This window comes from Coregonus lavaretus, assembly GCF_964263955.1.
Source record: "Coregonus lavaretus genome assembly, chromosome: 1".
Classification (NCBI taxonomy): Eukaryota; Metazoa; Chordata; class Actinopteri; order Salmoniformes; family Salmonidae; genus Coregonus; species Coregonus lavaretus.
The window spans coordinates 69831755-69848127 of NC_139988.1; the positions used below are offsets into that span (position 1 = coordinate 69831755).

The window sequence follows — 16373 nt, forward strand, 5'->3', positions numbered from 1 at the left end:
TCAAAATATATTCAAATAGCCACCCTTTGCCTTGATGACAGCTTTGCATACTCTTGGCATTCTCTCAACCAGCTTCACCTGGAATGCTTTTCCAACAGTCTTGAAGGAGTTCCCACATATGCTGAGCACTTGTTGGCTGCTTTTCCTTCACTCTGCCGTCCGACTCATCACAAACCATCTCAATTGGGTTGAGGTTGGGGGATTGTGGAGGCCAGGTCATCTGATGCAGCACTCCATCACTCTCCTTCTTGGTAAAATAGCCCTTACACAGCCTGGAGGTGTGTTTGTTGAAAAACAAATGAGAGTCCCACTAAGCCCAAACCAGATGGGATGGCATATTGATGCAGAATGCTGTGGTAGCCATGCTGGTTAAGTGTGCCTTGAATTCTAAATAAATCACAGACAGTGTCACCAGCAAAGCACCACCACACCATCACACCTCCTCCTCCATGCTTTACGGTGGGAACTACACATGCGGAGATCATCCGTTCACCCACACCGCGTCTCACAAAGACACGGCGGTTGGAACCAAAAAACTCCAAATTGGACTCCAGACCAAAGGACACATTTCCACCAGTCTAATGTCCATTGCTCGTGTTTCTTGGCCCAAGCAGGTCTCCTTCTTATTGGTGTCCTTTAGTAGTGGTTTCTTTGCAGCAATTCGACCATGAAGGCCTGTCCCTTCTGAAAAGTTGATGTTGAGATGTGTCTATTACTTGAACTCTGTGAAGCATTTACTTGGGCTGCAATTTCTGAGGCTGGTAACTCTAATGAACTGATCCTCTGCAGCAGAGGTAACTCTGCGTCTTCCATTCCTGTGGCGGTCCTCATGAGAGCCAGTTTCATAGCGCTTGATGGTTTTTGCGACTGCACTTGAAGAAATTTTCAAAGTTCTTGGAATGTTCCGTATTGACTGACCTTCATGTCTCAAAGTAATGATGGACTGTCGTTTCTCTTTGCTTATTTGAGCTGTTCTTGCCATAATATGGACTTGGTCTTTTACCAAATAGGGCTATCTTCTGTATACACCGCCCTACCTTGTCACAACATAACTGATTGGCTCAAACGCATTAAGAAGGAAATAAATTACACAAATTAACTTTTAAGAAGGCACACCTGTTAATTGAAATGCATTCCAGGTGACTACCTCATGAAGCTGGCTGAGAGAATGCCAAGAGTGTGCAAAGCTGTCATCAAGGCAAAGGGTGGCTATTTTAAGAATATAAAATATAAAATATATTTAGATATGTTTAACACTTTTTTGGTTACTACATGATTCCATATTTACATTTACATTTACATTTACATCATTTAGCAGACACTCTTATCCAGAGCGACTTACAAATTGATGCATTCAACTTATAATAGCCAGTTGGACAAGCACTTTTTTTTCATGTGTTATTTCATAGTTTTGATGTCTTCACTATTATTCTACAATGGAAGAAATTGTACAAATTAAGAAAAAGCCTTTGGTGTGTCCAAACTTCTGACTGGTAGTGTACATTATTTAGTATATGTAAAGACAAGATTAAATCAAGAACAGTCTGATGGGTGACAATATTAGCCTATCACTTGTGAATTATATATTATCACGTGTGGTCCTCTGTAGCTCAGCTGGTAGAGCACGGCGCTTGTAACGCCATGGTAGTGGGTTCGAACCCCGGGACCACCCATACACAAAAATGTATGCACGCATGACTGTAAGTCGCTTTGGATAAAAGCGTCTGCTAAATGGCATATTATTATTATTATTATTTATTATTATAATGATGCCCAGCTTGTGTGCAGTAAGGCAAGAAACAGCACATGCCTTTTTATTTGCGACTTTTTCAAATTATAGTTGCGCACCTCATGTATTCTAGCCCACAGGCCTATATGTTTTGATAAGGTTTGTATCACAACTAAAGTGGCCAAATAACTTCTTAAGATTAAGCACATTAATCCGCTTTACAACGTGTGTAGAGCATCACTGGCATACATATGCAACGCCTGAGTTTCAAGTTTGGGGAAGATAATTTTCACAATAAAAATGCACCTTTTTAATGAAAGCATTACATGCATAATCACATTTGCGGTCACTTCTGAGATGGTGTTTTCCTGCTAATTTATTGCATTTTTGGAACATTCAAGCTTATAGCCTACTGGCGTGTGGGCATTGCTGCGCTTATAATGTGAGGAAGTAGCCTAATAGTTTATCAACATTTTAAGCTAAACGTTCTGATCTGTTGCATCAGCCTCATTGCTTAAAAAAGTTTTTTGATGCTAGTGGTTGTATTCATTTGGGATCTATCGCATTCCACAACTGTCCCATACTATGTTTGGAATATTTATTTTTCGCACAGAATAGGTCAACTTTTGTACTATGGGGGATAGTAGATTGACATAGCCTGACGAAAGTAAATGTGGACAGAACTGAGCTATCTGAGAGAGCCATGTGAGTGAGAGGAGCTTCGGAGCAAGCAGCCAGGAGAAGGGAATTATAATTATTTTATTCAGCCCAAGGGCACAACGGCCACTGGCCACAAAAGGCATGGATTTTTTTAGGGGGCATTGCGGCCACACAAAGGGGATGCCGCCAGGAAATTCAAGGCATTATCAAGTGCATGTCAAATTGTAAATGAGAGACTGATTAAATATGTACAGCCTGTGCAAATAACAAAGGAGAGCTCATGCCTTTCATGAGACTTTTTTCAAATCATCATTAGAGTCGCATCATGCACACTTAAAATGTATTAAAAATACAAACGTTGGGCTATATATTTTGATCACAACTAAAGTTGCATAAATAACTCTAAACTAAGCATATACAGTGAGGGAAAAAAGTATTTGATCCCCCGCTGATTTTGTATGTTTACCCACTGACAAAGATATGATCAGTCTATAATATTAATGGTAGGTTTATTTGAACAGTGAGAGACAGAATAACAACAATAAAATCCAGAAAAACGCATGTCAAAAATGTTATAAATTGATTTGCATTTTAATGAGGGAAATAAGTATTTGACCCCCTCTCAATCAGAAAGATTTCTGGCTCCCAAGTGTCTTTTATACAGGTAACGAGCTGAGATTAGGAACACACTCTTAAAGGGAGTGCTCCTAATCTCCGTTTGTTACCTGTATAAAAGACACCTGTCCACAGAAGCAATCAATCAATCAGATTCCAAACTCTCCACCATGGCCAAGACCAAAGAGCTCTCCAAGGATGTCAGGGACAAGATTGTAGACCAACACAAGGCTGGAAGGGGCTACAAGACCATCGCCAAGCAGCTTGGTGAGAAGGTGACAACAGTTGGTGTGACTATTCGCAAATGGAAGAAACACAAAATAACTGTCAATCTCCCTCGGCCTGGGGCTCCATGCAAGATCTCACCTCGTGGAGTTGCAATGATCATGAGAAAGGTGAGGAATCAGCCCAAAACTACACGGGAGGATCTTGTCAATGATCTCAAGGCAGCTGGGACCATAGTCACCAAGAAAACAATTCGTAACACACTATGCCGTGAAGGACTGAAAGCCTGCAGCACCCGCAGGGTCCCCCTGCTCAAGAAAGCACATATACAGGGCCGTCTGAAGTTTGCCAATGAACATCTGAATGATTCAGAGGAGAACTGGGTGAAAGTGTTGTGGTCAGATGAGACCAAAATCGAGCTCTTTGGCATCAACTCAACTCGATGTGTTTGGAGGAGGAGGAATGCTGCCTATGACCCCAAGAACACCATCCCCACCATCAAACATGGAGGTGGAAACATTATGCTTTGGGGTTGTTTTTCTGCTAAGGGGACAGGATAACTTCACCGCATCAAAGGGACGATGGACGGGCCATGTACCGTCAAATCTTGGGTGAGAACCTCCTTCCCTCAGCCAGGGCATTGAAAATGGGTTGTGGATGGGTATTCCAGCATGACAATGACCCAAAATACACGGCCAAGGCAACAAAGGAGTGGCTCAAGAAGAAGCACATTAAGGTCCTGGAGTGGCCTAGCCAGTCTCCAGACCTTAATCCCATAGAAAATCTGTGGATGGAGCTGAAGGTTCAAGTTGCCAAACTTCAGCCTCGAAACCTTAATGACTTGGAGAAGATCTGCAAAGAGGAGTGGGACAAAATCCCTCCTGAGATGTGTGCAAACCTGGTGGCTAACTACAAGAAACGTCTGACCTCTGTGATTGCCAACAAGGGTTTTGCCACCAAGTACTAAGTCATGTTTTGCAGAGGGGTCAAATACTTATTTCCCTCATTAAAATGCAAATCAATGTATAACATTTTTTTCTGGATTTTTTGTTGTTATTCTGTCTCTCACTGTTCAGATAAACCTACCATTAATATTATAGACTGATCATTTCTTTGTCAGTGGGCAAACGTACAAAATCAGCAGGGGATCAAATACTTTTTTCCCTCACTGTAGGAAGACCTGTTTCTTTGTTAGCCGCTCAACACATAATAGCCGCATGTACGCACTCACTCAGAAATATTTTGGAGAAAACATCCTTTCTATTTTATTCAGCTATTGTTCAATTGTATTCTTCATACTGGCATAGCCAGACCAGTGCCTAACATAAGGACAAGGAGTATGCTCTTCTGTTCTTCTGAAATAGACTACATTTTCTTCATATCATGTTTCTTCAGACCTGTCTAAAATACATAAGGGATTGATTGTGATGGTGTAGGCTATAGATTTATTATACTTTTTAAAAATGTAGATGTTCCAAAGGTCTGCATCAGTGGCTTGTAGGCTATGTGTGGAAGCCAGGAGATGCTAAATGTGATTATGTTAATTAACGATCAATTACCGTGAGACCGGCAGTTATTTGCTTGACCATCACCGGCTGACAGAATGTTATGACCGCCACAGCCCTAGACAGGAGGAAGCAGTTGCAGCTCCTCCTCAGCTGGAAGAGTAGGGGACACCTCCCCCACAGGAGAAGGTATCTCCTCGATGGTAACCAGAGCCTCAGACGGCTCCACCTGCAGCTCTGGAACACCAGGAACTGGGGTGGCCCTCTCACTCCTTCTAAAAACTCCAGGAGAAACCACTGCACTTGGTGGTACTCCTCACATGGCGAATCAGTAGGGTAGGACTCACACCAACCCCGCTATGATGAAGGGAAGGACTGGCTGAGGAACTCAATGATGACAGCTGTAGCGTCGATGGGGTCTTCCTCCCCTCGCAGCCACTCCCACCAGGCCACAGCCACTCCTTAACTGGTACTCAATGTACTCGTCCTCCATGTTGATTGATTTGTTGAACAAAATGATGTCCTTGCACTGTCTGAAAAAACTCACACTATCTGTAGACTGGATCCCACTGCTGCCACAAAATGTTACCCTAGCTAAACACAGACTTTAAACAGGCAAATTCTCAATGAACAGTGATACCACATTTGAATGGCGATATGAAAGTGCAATTCACATTACAATGGCCATACTTAACTGATTAATGCAAACAAAGGTATAATTAGCATAAACATTAACATTCAGTTAGTCACCCCCAAACTCAGGCAAATGCCAGAAGGGCTGGTTCATTTTTTGCTTAGTGTGCCTTTCTAACTTGTTGGGGTTTTTTTGCGCAAAATTATAATTATCTAGCTAATAATGGGGACCTCAAGGAATAAAATGGGCTGGTGTGGGGGCCTAGAGGAAAACAAATCTGCTGTTGTGGGGGCCTCAAGGGAAGAAATGGGCCAGAGTGTTAGAAATGCAAGAGCCGATTTTTGGTCCCAGGCCGCCCCTGCCTAAGCTAATTATGTTTTCACTATGATTATTGTTTTCCTCATGTAAGATCAGTCTATACTGTTTATCGACTCATCAATGTTATACTTCTCAGTCATGCGAATATCCTTGACAACATGGTGAACAAGTTGGAGAGATATGCCAATCACCTGGAGGAAGTGGTTGAAGAGAGAACCAAACAGCTTACAGCAGAGAAGACCCGGGCGGACAAACTTCTCTCCAGTATGTTACCAAGGTAACACAGGCATTGTACCTACAAGCGCTTGGATTCTGTAAAAATAAACATTCCAAGATAATTGCGCTACAAATATTGTGATTTTTAAGATATTATTGTTGCAGAATTCAGTGCTGTTTTGTGGACAGAAACTCCGCCCTGAGTGTCAGAACATTGGTGTAACATACAATTTGTATATATTTAACCATCTCCAATGACTTTCCTGGCTTGACTGACAGGTACATAGCGGACCACCTGATGGCTGGGAAGTCGGTGGAGCCTCAGGGTTTTGACATGGTGACCATCTTTTTCTCGGACATCGTGGGCTTCACCACCATGTGCTCCATTAGCTCCGCCCTGGAGGTGGTCACCGTCCTCAATGACCTCTACAGTCTCTTTGATGAGATCATCAAGCTCTACGATGTCTACAAGGTACATTACACCTGTACAATAATTTTAAAGTGTTAGACAGACCCCAGTTTTTTGGGGTACCACTGTACATTAACTTACTTAGTTATTAGGGTATGGTAAAGCTTTATTGAAGGCTCCCTACATAATTCATTATCCCTACATAATGCATAAGCAGTAAATTAGTATTTTAATAAATAACTTATGAAATGTTGATGTAGGCTACTGTTTATGAATACATTATGGGTTCTGCATGTGCCTTCAGAAAGTATTCACACCCCTTGACTTTTCCCCAAAAAATGGTGTTACAGCCTGAATTTTAAATGGTTTACATTTAGATTGTTGTCACTGGTCTACAGTGGCTTACGAAAGTATTCACCCCCCTTGGCATTTTTCCTATGTTGTTGCCTTACAACCTGGAATTAAAATTGATTTTTGGGGGGTTTGTATCATTTGATTTACACAACATGCCTACCACTTTGAAGATGCAAAATAATTTTTTGGGTGAAACAAACAAGAAATAAGACAAAAAAACAGAACACTTGAGCGTGCATAACTATTCACCCCCCCAAAGTCAATACTTTGTAGAGCCAGCTTTTGCAGCAATTACAGCTGCAAGGCTCTTTGGGTATGTCTCTATAAGCTTGGCACATCTAGCCACGGGGATTCCTGCCCATTCTTCAAGGCAAAACGGCTCCAGCTTCTTCAAGTTGGATTGGTTCCCCTTAAACCACTCGAGTGTTGCTTTAGCAGTATGCTTAGGGTCATTGTCCTGCTGGAAGGTGAACCTCCGTCCCAGTCTCAAATCTCTGGAAGACTGAAACAGGTTTCCCTCAAGAATTTCCCTGTATTTAGCGCCATCCATCATTCCTTCAATTCTGACCAGTTTCCCAGTCCCTGTGGGGATGGTGTTCTTGGGGTGATTAGAGGTGTTGGGTTTGCGCCAGACATAGCATTTTCCTTGATGGCCAAAAAGCTCAATTTTGACCAGAGTACTTTCTTCCATATGTTTGGGGTGTCTCCCCCATGGCTTTCGACGAACACCAAACGTGTTTGCTTATTTATGTCTTTAAGCAATGGCTTTTATCTGGCCACTCTTCCGTAAAGCCTAGCTCTGTGGAGTGTATGGCTTAAAGTGGTCCTATGGACAGATACTCCAATCTCCACTGTGGAGCTTTGCAGCTCCTTCAGGGTTATCTTTGGTCTCTTGTTGCCTCTCTGATTAATGCCCTCCTTGCCTGGTCCGTGAGTTTTGGTGTGTGGCCCTCTCTTGGCAGGTTTGTTGTGGTGCCATATTCTTTAAAAATTTTAATAATGGATTTAATGGTGCTCCGTGGGATGTTAAACGTTTCTTGGTGGCGCCCCTTGCTTAGTGGTGTTGCAGACTCTGGGGCCTTTCAGAACAGGTGTACATACACTGAGATCATGTGACACTTAGTTTGCACACAGGTGGACTTTATTTAACTAATTATGTGACTTCTGAAGGTAATTGGTTGCACCAAGTCTTATTTAGGGGCTTCATAGCAAAGGGGCTGAATACATATGCACGCACCACTTTTCCGTTATTTATTTTTTTGAATTTCTTGAAACAAGTCATTTTTTTCATTTCACTTTACCAATTTGGACTACTTTGTGTATGTCCATTACATGAAATCCAAATAAAAATCTATTTAAATTACAGGTTGTAATGCAACAAAATAGGAAAAACACCAAGGGTGTGATGAGGTGGTGTTGAAGGAGTCAGGCGCAGGAGGGTAAATCACAGAATAACAGGCTTTAATCCGCAAAATACAGATTTACGCAGAAATACGTGAAACACACTCCAGGGCACAAAACAGGCGCACTGGAAAACACAAGGCACATGGGAAAATACTCCCGTCGATACAAAATACACGAGCTCCACTAACCTCCACAATAAACAATCACCCACACAGACAAGGAAGCAGAGGGAACACTTATACAATGACTAATGAGGGAATAAGGACCAGGTGTGTGTGATTGAAGACAAGACAATTGGAGTGATGGTAAATGGATCGGCAGTAGCTAGTAAGCCGGTGAAGCAAACGCCGAAACCTGCCCGAACAAGGAGGAGAGGCAGCCTCGGCAGAAGTCGTGACAGTACCCCCACCTTGATGCACGGCTCCAGGATCGCGCCGACCCCGGCCTCTGGGACGGCCAGGAGGATGCGGAGCAGGGCGAGCCAGATGGCGACAGTGGAAATCCCGTAACATGGAGGGATCGAAGATATCCCACACCGGGACCCAGCACCGTTTCTCTGGACCGTACCCCTCCCACTCCACAAGGTTCTGAAGGCCCCCCACCCCCCACCCGACGCCTCGAATAGAGGATGGAACGGACAGAGTACGCCGGGGCCCCCTCGATGTCCAGAGGAGGTGGAGGGACCTCCCGCACCTCAGACTCCTGGAGCGGACCAGCTACCACCGGCCTGAGGAGAGACACATGAAACGAGGGGTTTATACGGTAATCAGGGGGAAGTAATAACCTATAAGTGACCTCGTTGACTCTCCTCAGGACTTTGAACGGCTCCACAAACCGCGGGCAGATTCCGGGTCGAGAGCCAGACCCGATCCCCCGGTACAAAGACGGGGGCCTCACTGTGGTGGCGGTCAGCGTTGGCCTTCTAACGACACACGGCGCGTTGCAGGTAAACGTGGGCAGCATCCCACGTCTCCTCCGCGTGCCGAAACCAGTCATCCACCGCAGGAGCCTCGATCTGGCTCTGGTGCCATGGTGCCAGAACCAGTTGGTAACCTAGAACACACTGGAAAGGCGTTAGGTTAGTGGAGGAGTGGCGGAGTGAGTTCTGGGCATATTCTGCCCATGGCAAGAACACTGACCAGACACTATATCCTCTGGTACCCCGTAGTGCCGGAAGACGTGTGTAAACAGGGCCTCCGCAGTTTGCAAAACCGTGGGAAGACCATGAAGGAAGAAGGAGGCGGCAGGCTATAGAAAACGGTCCACAACGACCAGGATGGTGGTGTTACCTTGGGAGAGGGGAAGATCAGTTAGAAAATCAACACTTAGGTGAGACCATGGTCATTGTGGAACTGGTAAAGGTTGTAACTTACCAGCTGGGAGGTGCCTAGGTCCCTTACTCTGGGCGCACACTAGCAGGAGGAGACCTATCCCCTTACGTCCTTAGCCAAGGTAGGCCACCAGTATTTTCCGGTCAGGCAGCGCTCTGTACGGCCGATACCTGCGTGACCAGAGGAGGGTGACGTGTGTGTGCCCAGTAGATCAGACGATCATGGATAAGAGCAGGCACGTACTGTAGGCCATCTGGACACTGAGGTGGAGAGGGATCCGTGCGTAATGCCTGCTCTATATCCGCATCCATCACCCATACTACCGGCGCCACAATGCAGGAGGCTGGCAGTATGGGGGTGTTGTCGCTGGGCCTCTCCTCTGTGTCATAGAGCCGGGACAGTGTGTCTGCCTTCATGTTCTTCGTACCCGGGATGTATGATAGAGTGAAATCAAACCGGGTGAAGAATAGGGCCCACCTGGCCTGGCGAGGATTCAGCCTCCTCGCTGCCCAAATGTACTCCAGGTTACGGTGGTCCATCCAGACGAGGAAAGGGTGTTTTGCCCCCTCGAGTCAATGCCTCCACACGGTCAAGGCTCGGACAACAGACAACAGCTCCCGATCACCAACGCCATAGTTCTGCTCCGCCGGGCTGAGCTTCTTCGAGAAGAACACACAGGGGCGGAGCTTGGGTGGCGTACCCAAGCGTTGAGACAGGACAGCTCATATCCCAACCTCGGACGCATCCACCTCCACTATGAACGGTAGTGATGAATCGGGGTGGGCCAGTACTGGGGCTGAGGTGAACAGACTCTGCAGTTTGCTGAAGGCCAGGTCAGCCTCAGCAGACCAGCGGAGCCGGGACGGCCCACCCTTCAACAGGGAGGTAATGGGAGCTGCGACCTTGCCAAAGCCCCGGATAAACCTCAGATAGTAGTTGGCAAAGCCAAGAGAAGCGCTGCACCTCCTTAACCGTGGTTGGAGTTGGCCAATTATGCATGGCTGAAATGCGATCTCCCTCCATCTCCACACCTGAGGTGGAAATGCGGTATCCAAGGAAGGCGACGGACTGCTGGAAAAACATACACTTCTCTGCCTTAGCATAAAGGTAATTTTCCAACAGTCTGGCCAGCACCTTGCGAACCAGGGACACATGCTCGGCGCGCGTAGCGGAATACACCAGGATGTCATCGATGTAGACCACTACACCGTGACCAAGCATGTCCCGAAACATCTTGTTCACAAAGGACTGGAAAACTGAGAGAGCATTCATCAAATCATAGGGCATCACCAGGTATTCATAATGCCCCGTGGTTGTGCTGAATGCTGTCTTCCACTCATCTCCCTCTCGGATACGCACCAGGTTGTACGCACCTCTGAGATCTAATTTGGTGAAGAAGCGTGCCCCATGCATTGATTCAATCACTGAAGGAATGAGGGGGAGAGGATAACTAAATCTTATCGTCTCCCTGTTCAGTGGTCGATAATCAATGCACGGGCGCAGACCTCCGTCCTTCTTCATAATGAAGAAACTCGAGGAGGCGGGTGAAGTGGAGGGACGTATATACCCCTGGTGCAGGGACTCGGTGACATACTGTATGTTTCCATAGCCACTGTTTCAGCCTGTGACAGGGGGTATATATGACTCCTGGGAAGTACAGCGTCTACCCAGAGTTTTATCACGCAATCCCCCGCCCGATGAGGTGGTAATTTAGTCGCCTACGTTTTGGAGAACGCTTGCACCATATCGAGGTATTCAGGGGGAATGCGCACGGTGGAGGTACTGTCTGGACTTTCCACTGTGGTTGCACCAACGGAAACACCTAGACACCTACCCTGACACTCTTGCGACCACCCCATGAGAACCCTCTGAAAAAGTAACCTGCTCACAATGAGTCTTCTGGGTAATCATGGTGACTGGTGCAGTAACTTCCTTAACCAACCCGGACCCTAATGGTCGATTATATCAAGTGCTCTGATGGGGCGTGGAATGGATAGGGGAATCAATGGAATGCCTATACGGTGTGCGAATGCCCTGTCCATAAAGTTCCCAGCTGTGCCTGAATCGACTAGCGCCTTACACTGGGAAACTACCATGTGCTCAGGAAAAGAGATGTGTATTTTACAGTGTGCAGCAGAGGGCTCTGAACGAGTGTGGGTGTTCGATACCTGGGGTGATGCGAGAGTGCCCTGCCTGCTGCCTCCAAACCCTGAAAAGCGTTGATGAAAACGTGGGGTGAAATGTCCCTTCGCGCCACCAGTGTGACACTGGCGCTGTCGTCCTCCGCTCTCTCGGCTAGTGGTTCCACCCATCTCCATCTGTTCTGGATCCGAGTCGGCTGGGATGGAAACGGGCAGACCTCTTCCAGGACGTCCTCTGGTTGCCAGCAGGTTGTCCAAACGAATGGCCATGTCTACCAGTTGCGAGAAGGACAACATGGTGTCACGGCAGGCTAGCTCCCTGTCGGACATCCTCTCGCAGATGGCACCGGAAATGGTCGATCAGGGCCCGCTCGTTCCACCCGGACCCAGCTGCCAGAGTTTGAAATTCCAATGCGAAGTCCTGCGCAGTCCTCGTCCCCTGCCTCAGGTGGACCAGCCGCTCGCCCGCCTCTCAACCCTCGGGCGGGTGATGGAAGACCGCCCGGAAGATGCGAGCGAACTCCCCGTAGTTCTCCAACACGGCTCCTCCTTCGTTCCACACCACATTGGCCCACTCCAGGGCTTTCCCCGAGAGGCAGGAGACGAGGGCGGACACCTTCTCCCACTCCGATGGGACCGGCCGGATGCTGGAGAAGTAGAGCTCCAGTTGGAGAAGGAATCCTTGGCACAGCGCCGCTGTCCCGTCGATCTCCCGTGGTCGGCATATCTGGATCCCTCCGGATGCCAGGGTGTAGGTGGCGGGATCCGGTTGGCCAGCTGGTCTCGACAGATCGGGCTCTCTCCTCTCCAGGCGTTGGACAACCTGAAGAACCCGATCCATCGCTTCACCCAAGCTGGCTAGCATAGTTGAATGCTCCTGGACCCGTTCCACCACTCCAGGCATGCGCGTCTCTCCCGCTGACTCCTTGTTCAGGTGGGTGATTCTGTGATGAGGTGGTGTTGAAGGAGTCAGGCGCAGGAGGGTAAATCACAGAATAACAGCCTTTAATCCGCAAAAATACAGGTTTACGCAGAAATGCGTCAAACACACACCAGGGCACAAAACAGGTGCACTGGAAAATACAAGGCACACGGGAAAATACTCCCGTCGATACAAAATACACGCGCTCCACCGAGCTTCACTAACCTCCACAATAAACAATCACCCACACTTATACAATGACTAATGAGGGAATAAGGACCAGGTGTGTGTGATTGAAGACAAGACAAATGGAGTGATGATAAATGGATCGGCAGTAGCTAGTAAGCCGGTGACGCCGAACGCCAAAACCTGCCCGAACAAGGAGGGGAGGCAGCCTCGGCGGAAGTCGTGACAAAGAGGGATGAATACTTCCGCAAGGCACTGTAGACACAATACCCCATAGTGCCAAAGTGGAAGAATGTCTTGAGTCAATAAGTATTCAACCCCTTTGTTATGGGAAGCCTAAATAAATTCAGGAGTAAAAATGTGTTTAACAAGTTGCATAATAAGTTGCCGGACGCATTTCGGTAATGAGAATTTTGGGTACAGATTTTCAAAATTCTGATGAAATTTTTTAATGTATTTCAAATAAGACATTTTCTCAAAAACTAAACATCTTAGTCCTCAGAATGATAGTTGATTTTTGCAGTTGCATCATGGTTTTATAACACAATTTGCTACAGACATTTAAAAACTGGTTTCATGAGAATCACCCAATCGCTACCAAAGGTGATTCTAACATGTATTGACTCAGGGGGTTGAATACTAATCAAGATATATAAGTGTTTTTTTAAAATTATTATTATTATATTTTATTTTTTACAAATATTATAATTTTTCTTCCACTTTGACATTAAAGTATTTTCTGTAGATCATTGACAAAAACTGACAATTAAATCCATTTTAATCCCACTTTGTAACACAACAAAATGTGGAAAAAGTCAAGGGATTTGAATACTTTCTGAAGGCACTGCAGGTAACCTTGAAATAGAAATGTAAAGTTTACGGTGTATATTGTGGGAATGTATGTGTATGATGTATCAGGTGGAGACTATAGGGGATGCTTACATGGTGGCTAGCGGGCTGCCCATCAGTAACGGCATGAAGCACGCATCTGAGATTTCTACTATGGCTCTTCACTTCCTGTGTGCCATCAAGCTCTTCAAGATTCGCCACTTGCCCAATCAGAGCTTGGCTCTCCGCATTGGGATCAACTCAGGTCAGTATGTACGAACAACGTGTCAAGTCGATTACCCAGACAGCGGCTGTCAGCCATGAAACTTAGAAATGCACCATTTTCATAATATTTTTACACTGGTATTGTGCTGGAGATAATGAAAATGATGTTGATAAGTGGTGGAGTTGCACATTAAGAAATGCTAGCAGCCATGACTGAAGTCAAACGAGAGTTGTCTTGGGGGTGTGGTATGATGTGGGGGTTTCTTGGGTGTGTTTTTGCTATTCAATCGCAAAAAAGAAAGCCAGTAGTGAGTACAGCGAGGTAAGCTAAGCTAGCTTTGCTATGGAGAGAACAAAGTTTTGAAGTTGAGGACTTCTCCCCTCCAGATTGACTCACCATCTCAAGATGTTCAGCTAATTCCGTTCTATGTGTAGGCTAAAGCCTGCGCGGACCCTGTGTTTATCCAAGCTACAGCAGCTAGCTAGCATAGCTTGGTGATAGCTGCAACTGGCTATTCTATCTAGCTAATATTTCACTGTCGAATATGTTTCGTAAGACACTCATTCTATAACACCTTATTACGAAAGTTGCTTGCAACTTAGTTTCAACATTTCATCATATCATGTAAATACGTGTTACTGTAGAAACTGTAGAAACTGCGAGTTGTATGCCCGGTCTTGGGTCAGCTCAGCTGTCCTACAACACAATATTCTATAACTGGCTAGTTTTGTCTAGTCTCATCTCTCCTTATGTCTTTCCCAGGGGACATATCTCAGAACTACTAATATCCCTACAACAGGTGTAGGCTAAATGTGGACATTACTCAAACATCACCCAGATTGAGTGTAGATACATTTATCAACAAACAAATCAATGAGTGTGTTTATGATACAAAGACAAAACATTCGGTGCTGTAAATATCATATTGATGTGCTTATAAAGACAGTATGCTTACCTAGCAAATAAAAATATGTTGTGTGTAGAGTACAGCTTCAGCTGTCTTACCAGAACTAGGATTTGGCTGTCTAACCACAAACTGACATGCACACACAAGGGCTGTTCAGCATCTAGATTTGATTTACATTTGGTTGAGTTGTCAACTAACGTGAATTCAACATGAAATCAACCAGAAATGTCACTCTATCATTGGATTTAGGTTAAAAGTTGGGTAAAAAAAAGATGCTGTGACACTCCATTCTGGATAAGACAGAGTTTGCCTCAACCCATTGGTCCAGCAGGCATAGTTAAATAACTACAGGCAGATGTGAGATGCAGGAGGATGGCACTCTTCTCATACAACTCTGTAGGCTACTGGCCAATTCAAAGCTTCCTCCAGGAGGATTTAATAGAGTCTGTTGATAACTTTCAAGTGTAACAGTTCCATGTAGAATAACCCATACTTCACATAATACTGTAGAAGCAGTGTTCTGCTAATATAACAAAGTGCAAATATCATACCTTAATGTACACACAGCTCTGATTACATTATCAATGGTGGTTAGGTGAATTCCAGGACAGATATTATTTTGACCATTGACCAGATCAAATGTGACCACCTGATTCATGTGTCCTCCATTACTCTGAAGCGGGACTGGTTTCTGGCCACTGCCTCAGCCATCTGTAACAGCTCCTGATATGGTAGAGGGATTCCCACAACGCTGCTGAACAACAAATCCACCAGGTTTTGTACGCAGCCTGTGAATAATATAAAATATTATCACTCAATTAACATACAGTATAGTGAGAAAAATAACATTCTCTAGTTTGGAAGTAATTTATATGCTAATAGAGGGACTGTAACTACAGAATAGATTCAGACCGGTGACGCTGACGCCATTACTATGCAACCAGCTGTGTACGTTGCTGAATGCTTGCTGATACTTTTTGCTATTTGCTGCCAGAGCCATAGCTATATTTGTAGTAGACAAGTACTATCCTTAATTAATTTTCCCCCTAGAAAATACACAACAAACTTTTATGAGAACATGTTGTTTTGGGTTAGCATATGAAGGCCCCAATGCTAGCTAACTAGCTACCTAACTTGCAAATCCGGGTTAGTTATCATATCTTTGTCTGAGTTGAAATTAGTTGGCTAGTGTTAGCTAGCCAGTTCAAGTTGAAACATTATTGAAAGCAGCTGGCTACATCCTATGATTAGATAGTAAGCTAGTATCCAAGTGCCTGCCCTGTATTGTCCCTAAATGTGACTAGTTTCAGGAAACTAGCCGTATGTCGCGCATCACTACTTCACAGGAGAGGCATGTGAAAGTAAACTTTTATTTTTCAAAATGCGTTTTTTGGCAGAAATGCCTTCTGGAACATGTGAACTTTCATGTGCCTTAATAACAAACTTGAATTAAGGCCATCTGTAAAGACGAATGAGATGGTTAAATTACGAGCCTAGTTGGTTTAGCCACGGAAAAAGACAGGAACCTTTCCACTAGCCATGATTGGCTGAGATAATGAATAGGCTGGACATGCTGAGAGATGAGTTCGGATTGGTCTGCCATGTAGTACGCTTCTGTCTATAACATGAGCTGGTCAGTATGTGTAGGTAATACTTTCTAACGCAGCTTAAAAAAAAAAAAGATATCACGTAGTAAATTTGAAAAAGTGTTGCTCTCTACTTTCTGGTGGACCGAGTTTTGAAATCAGTGGAATGCCCGGTGG

At 45.2% G+C, this 16373-nt stretch overlaps 1 protein-coding gene across 1 annotated transcript in view; it reads left to right on the top strand.

Moving 5' to 3' along the window:
• gucy2g (guanylate cyclase 2g) overlaps nt 1–16373 on the top strand; it is a gene marked incomplete at both ends in the record, with an annotated part of 160319 nt that overhangs the window by 125796 nt on the left and 18150 nt on the right. Inside the window, 3 exons of the mRNA XM_084167484.1 lie at nt 5823–5963; nt 6182–6374; nt 13568–13742. Of these exons, the coding sequence (XP_084023610.1) occupies nt 5823–5963; nt 6182–6374; nt 13568–13742 (509 nt within the window). The remainder of the gene's footprint in view (nt 1–5822; nt 5964–6181; nt 6375–13567; nt 13743–16373) is intronic.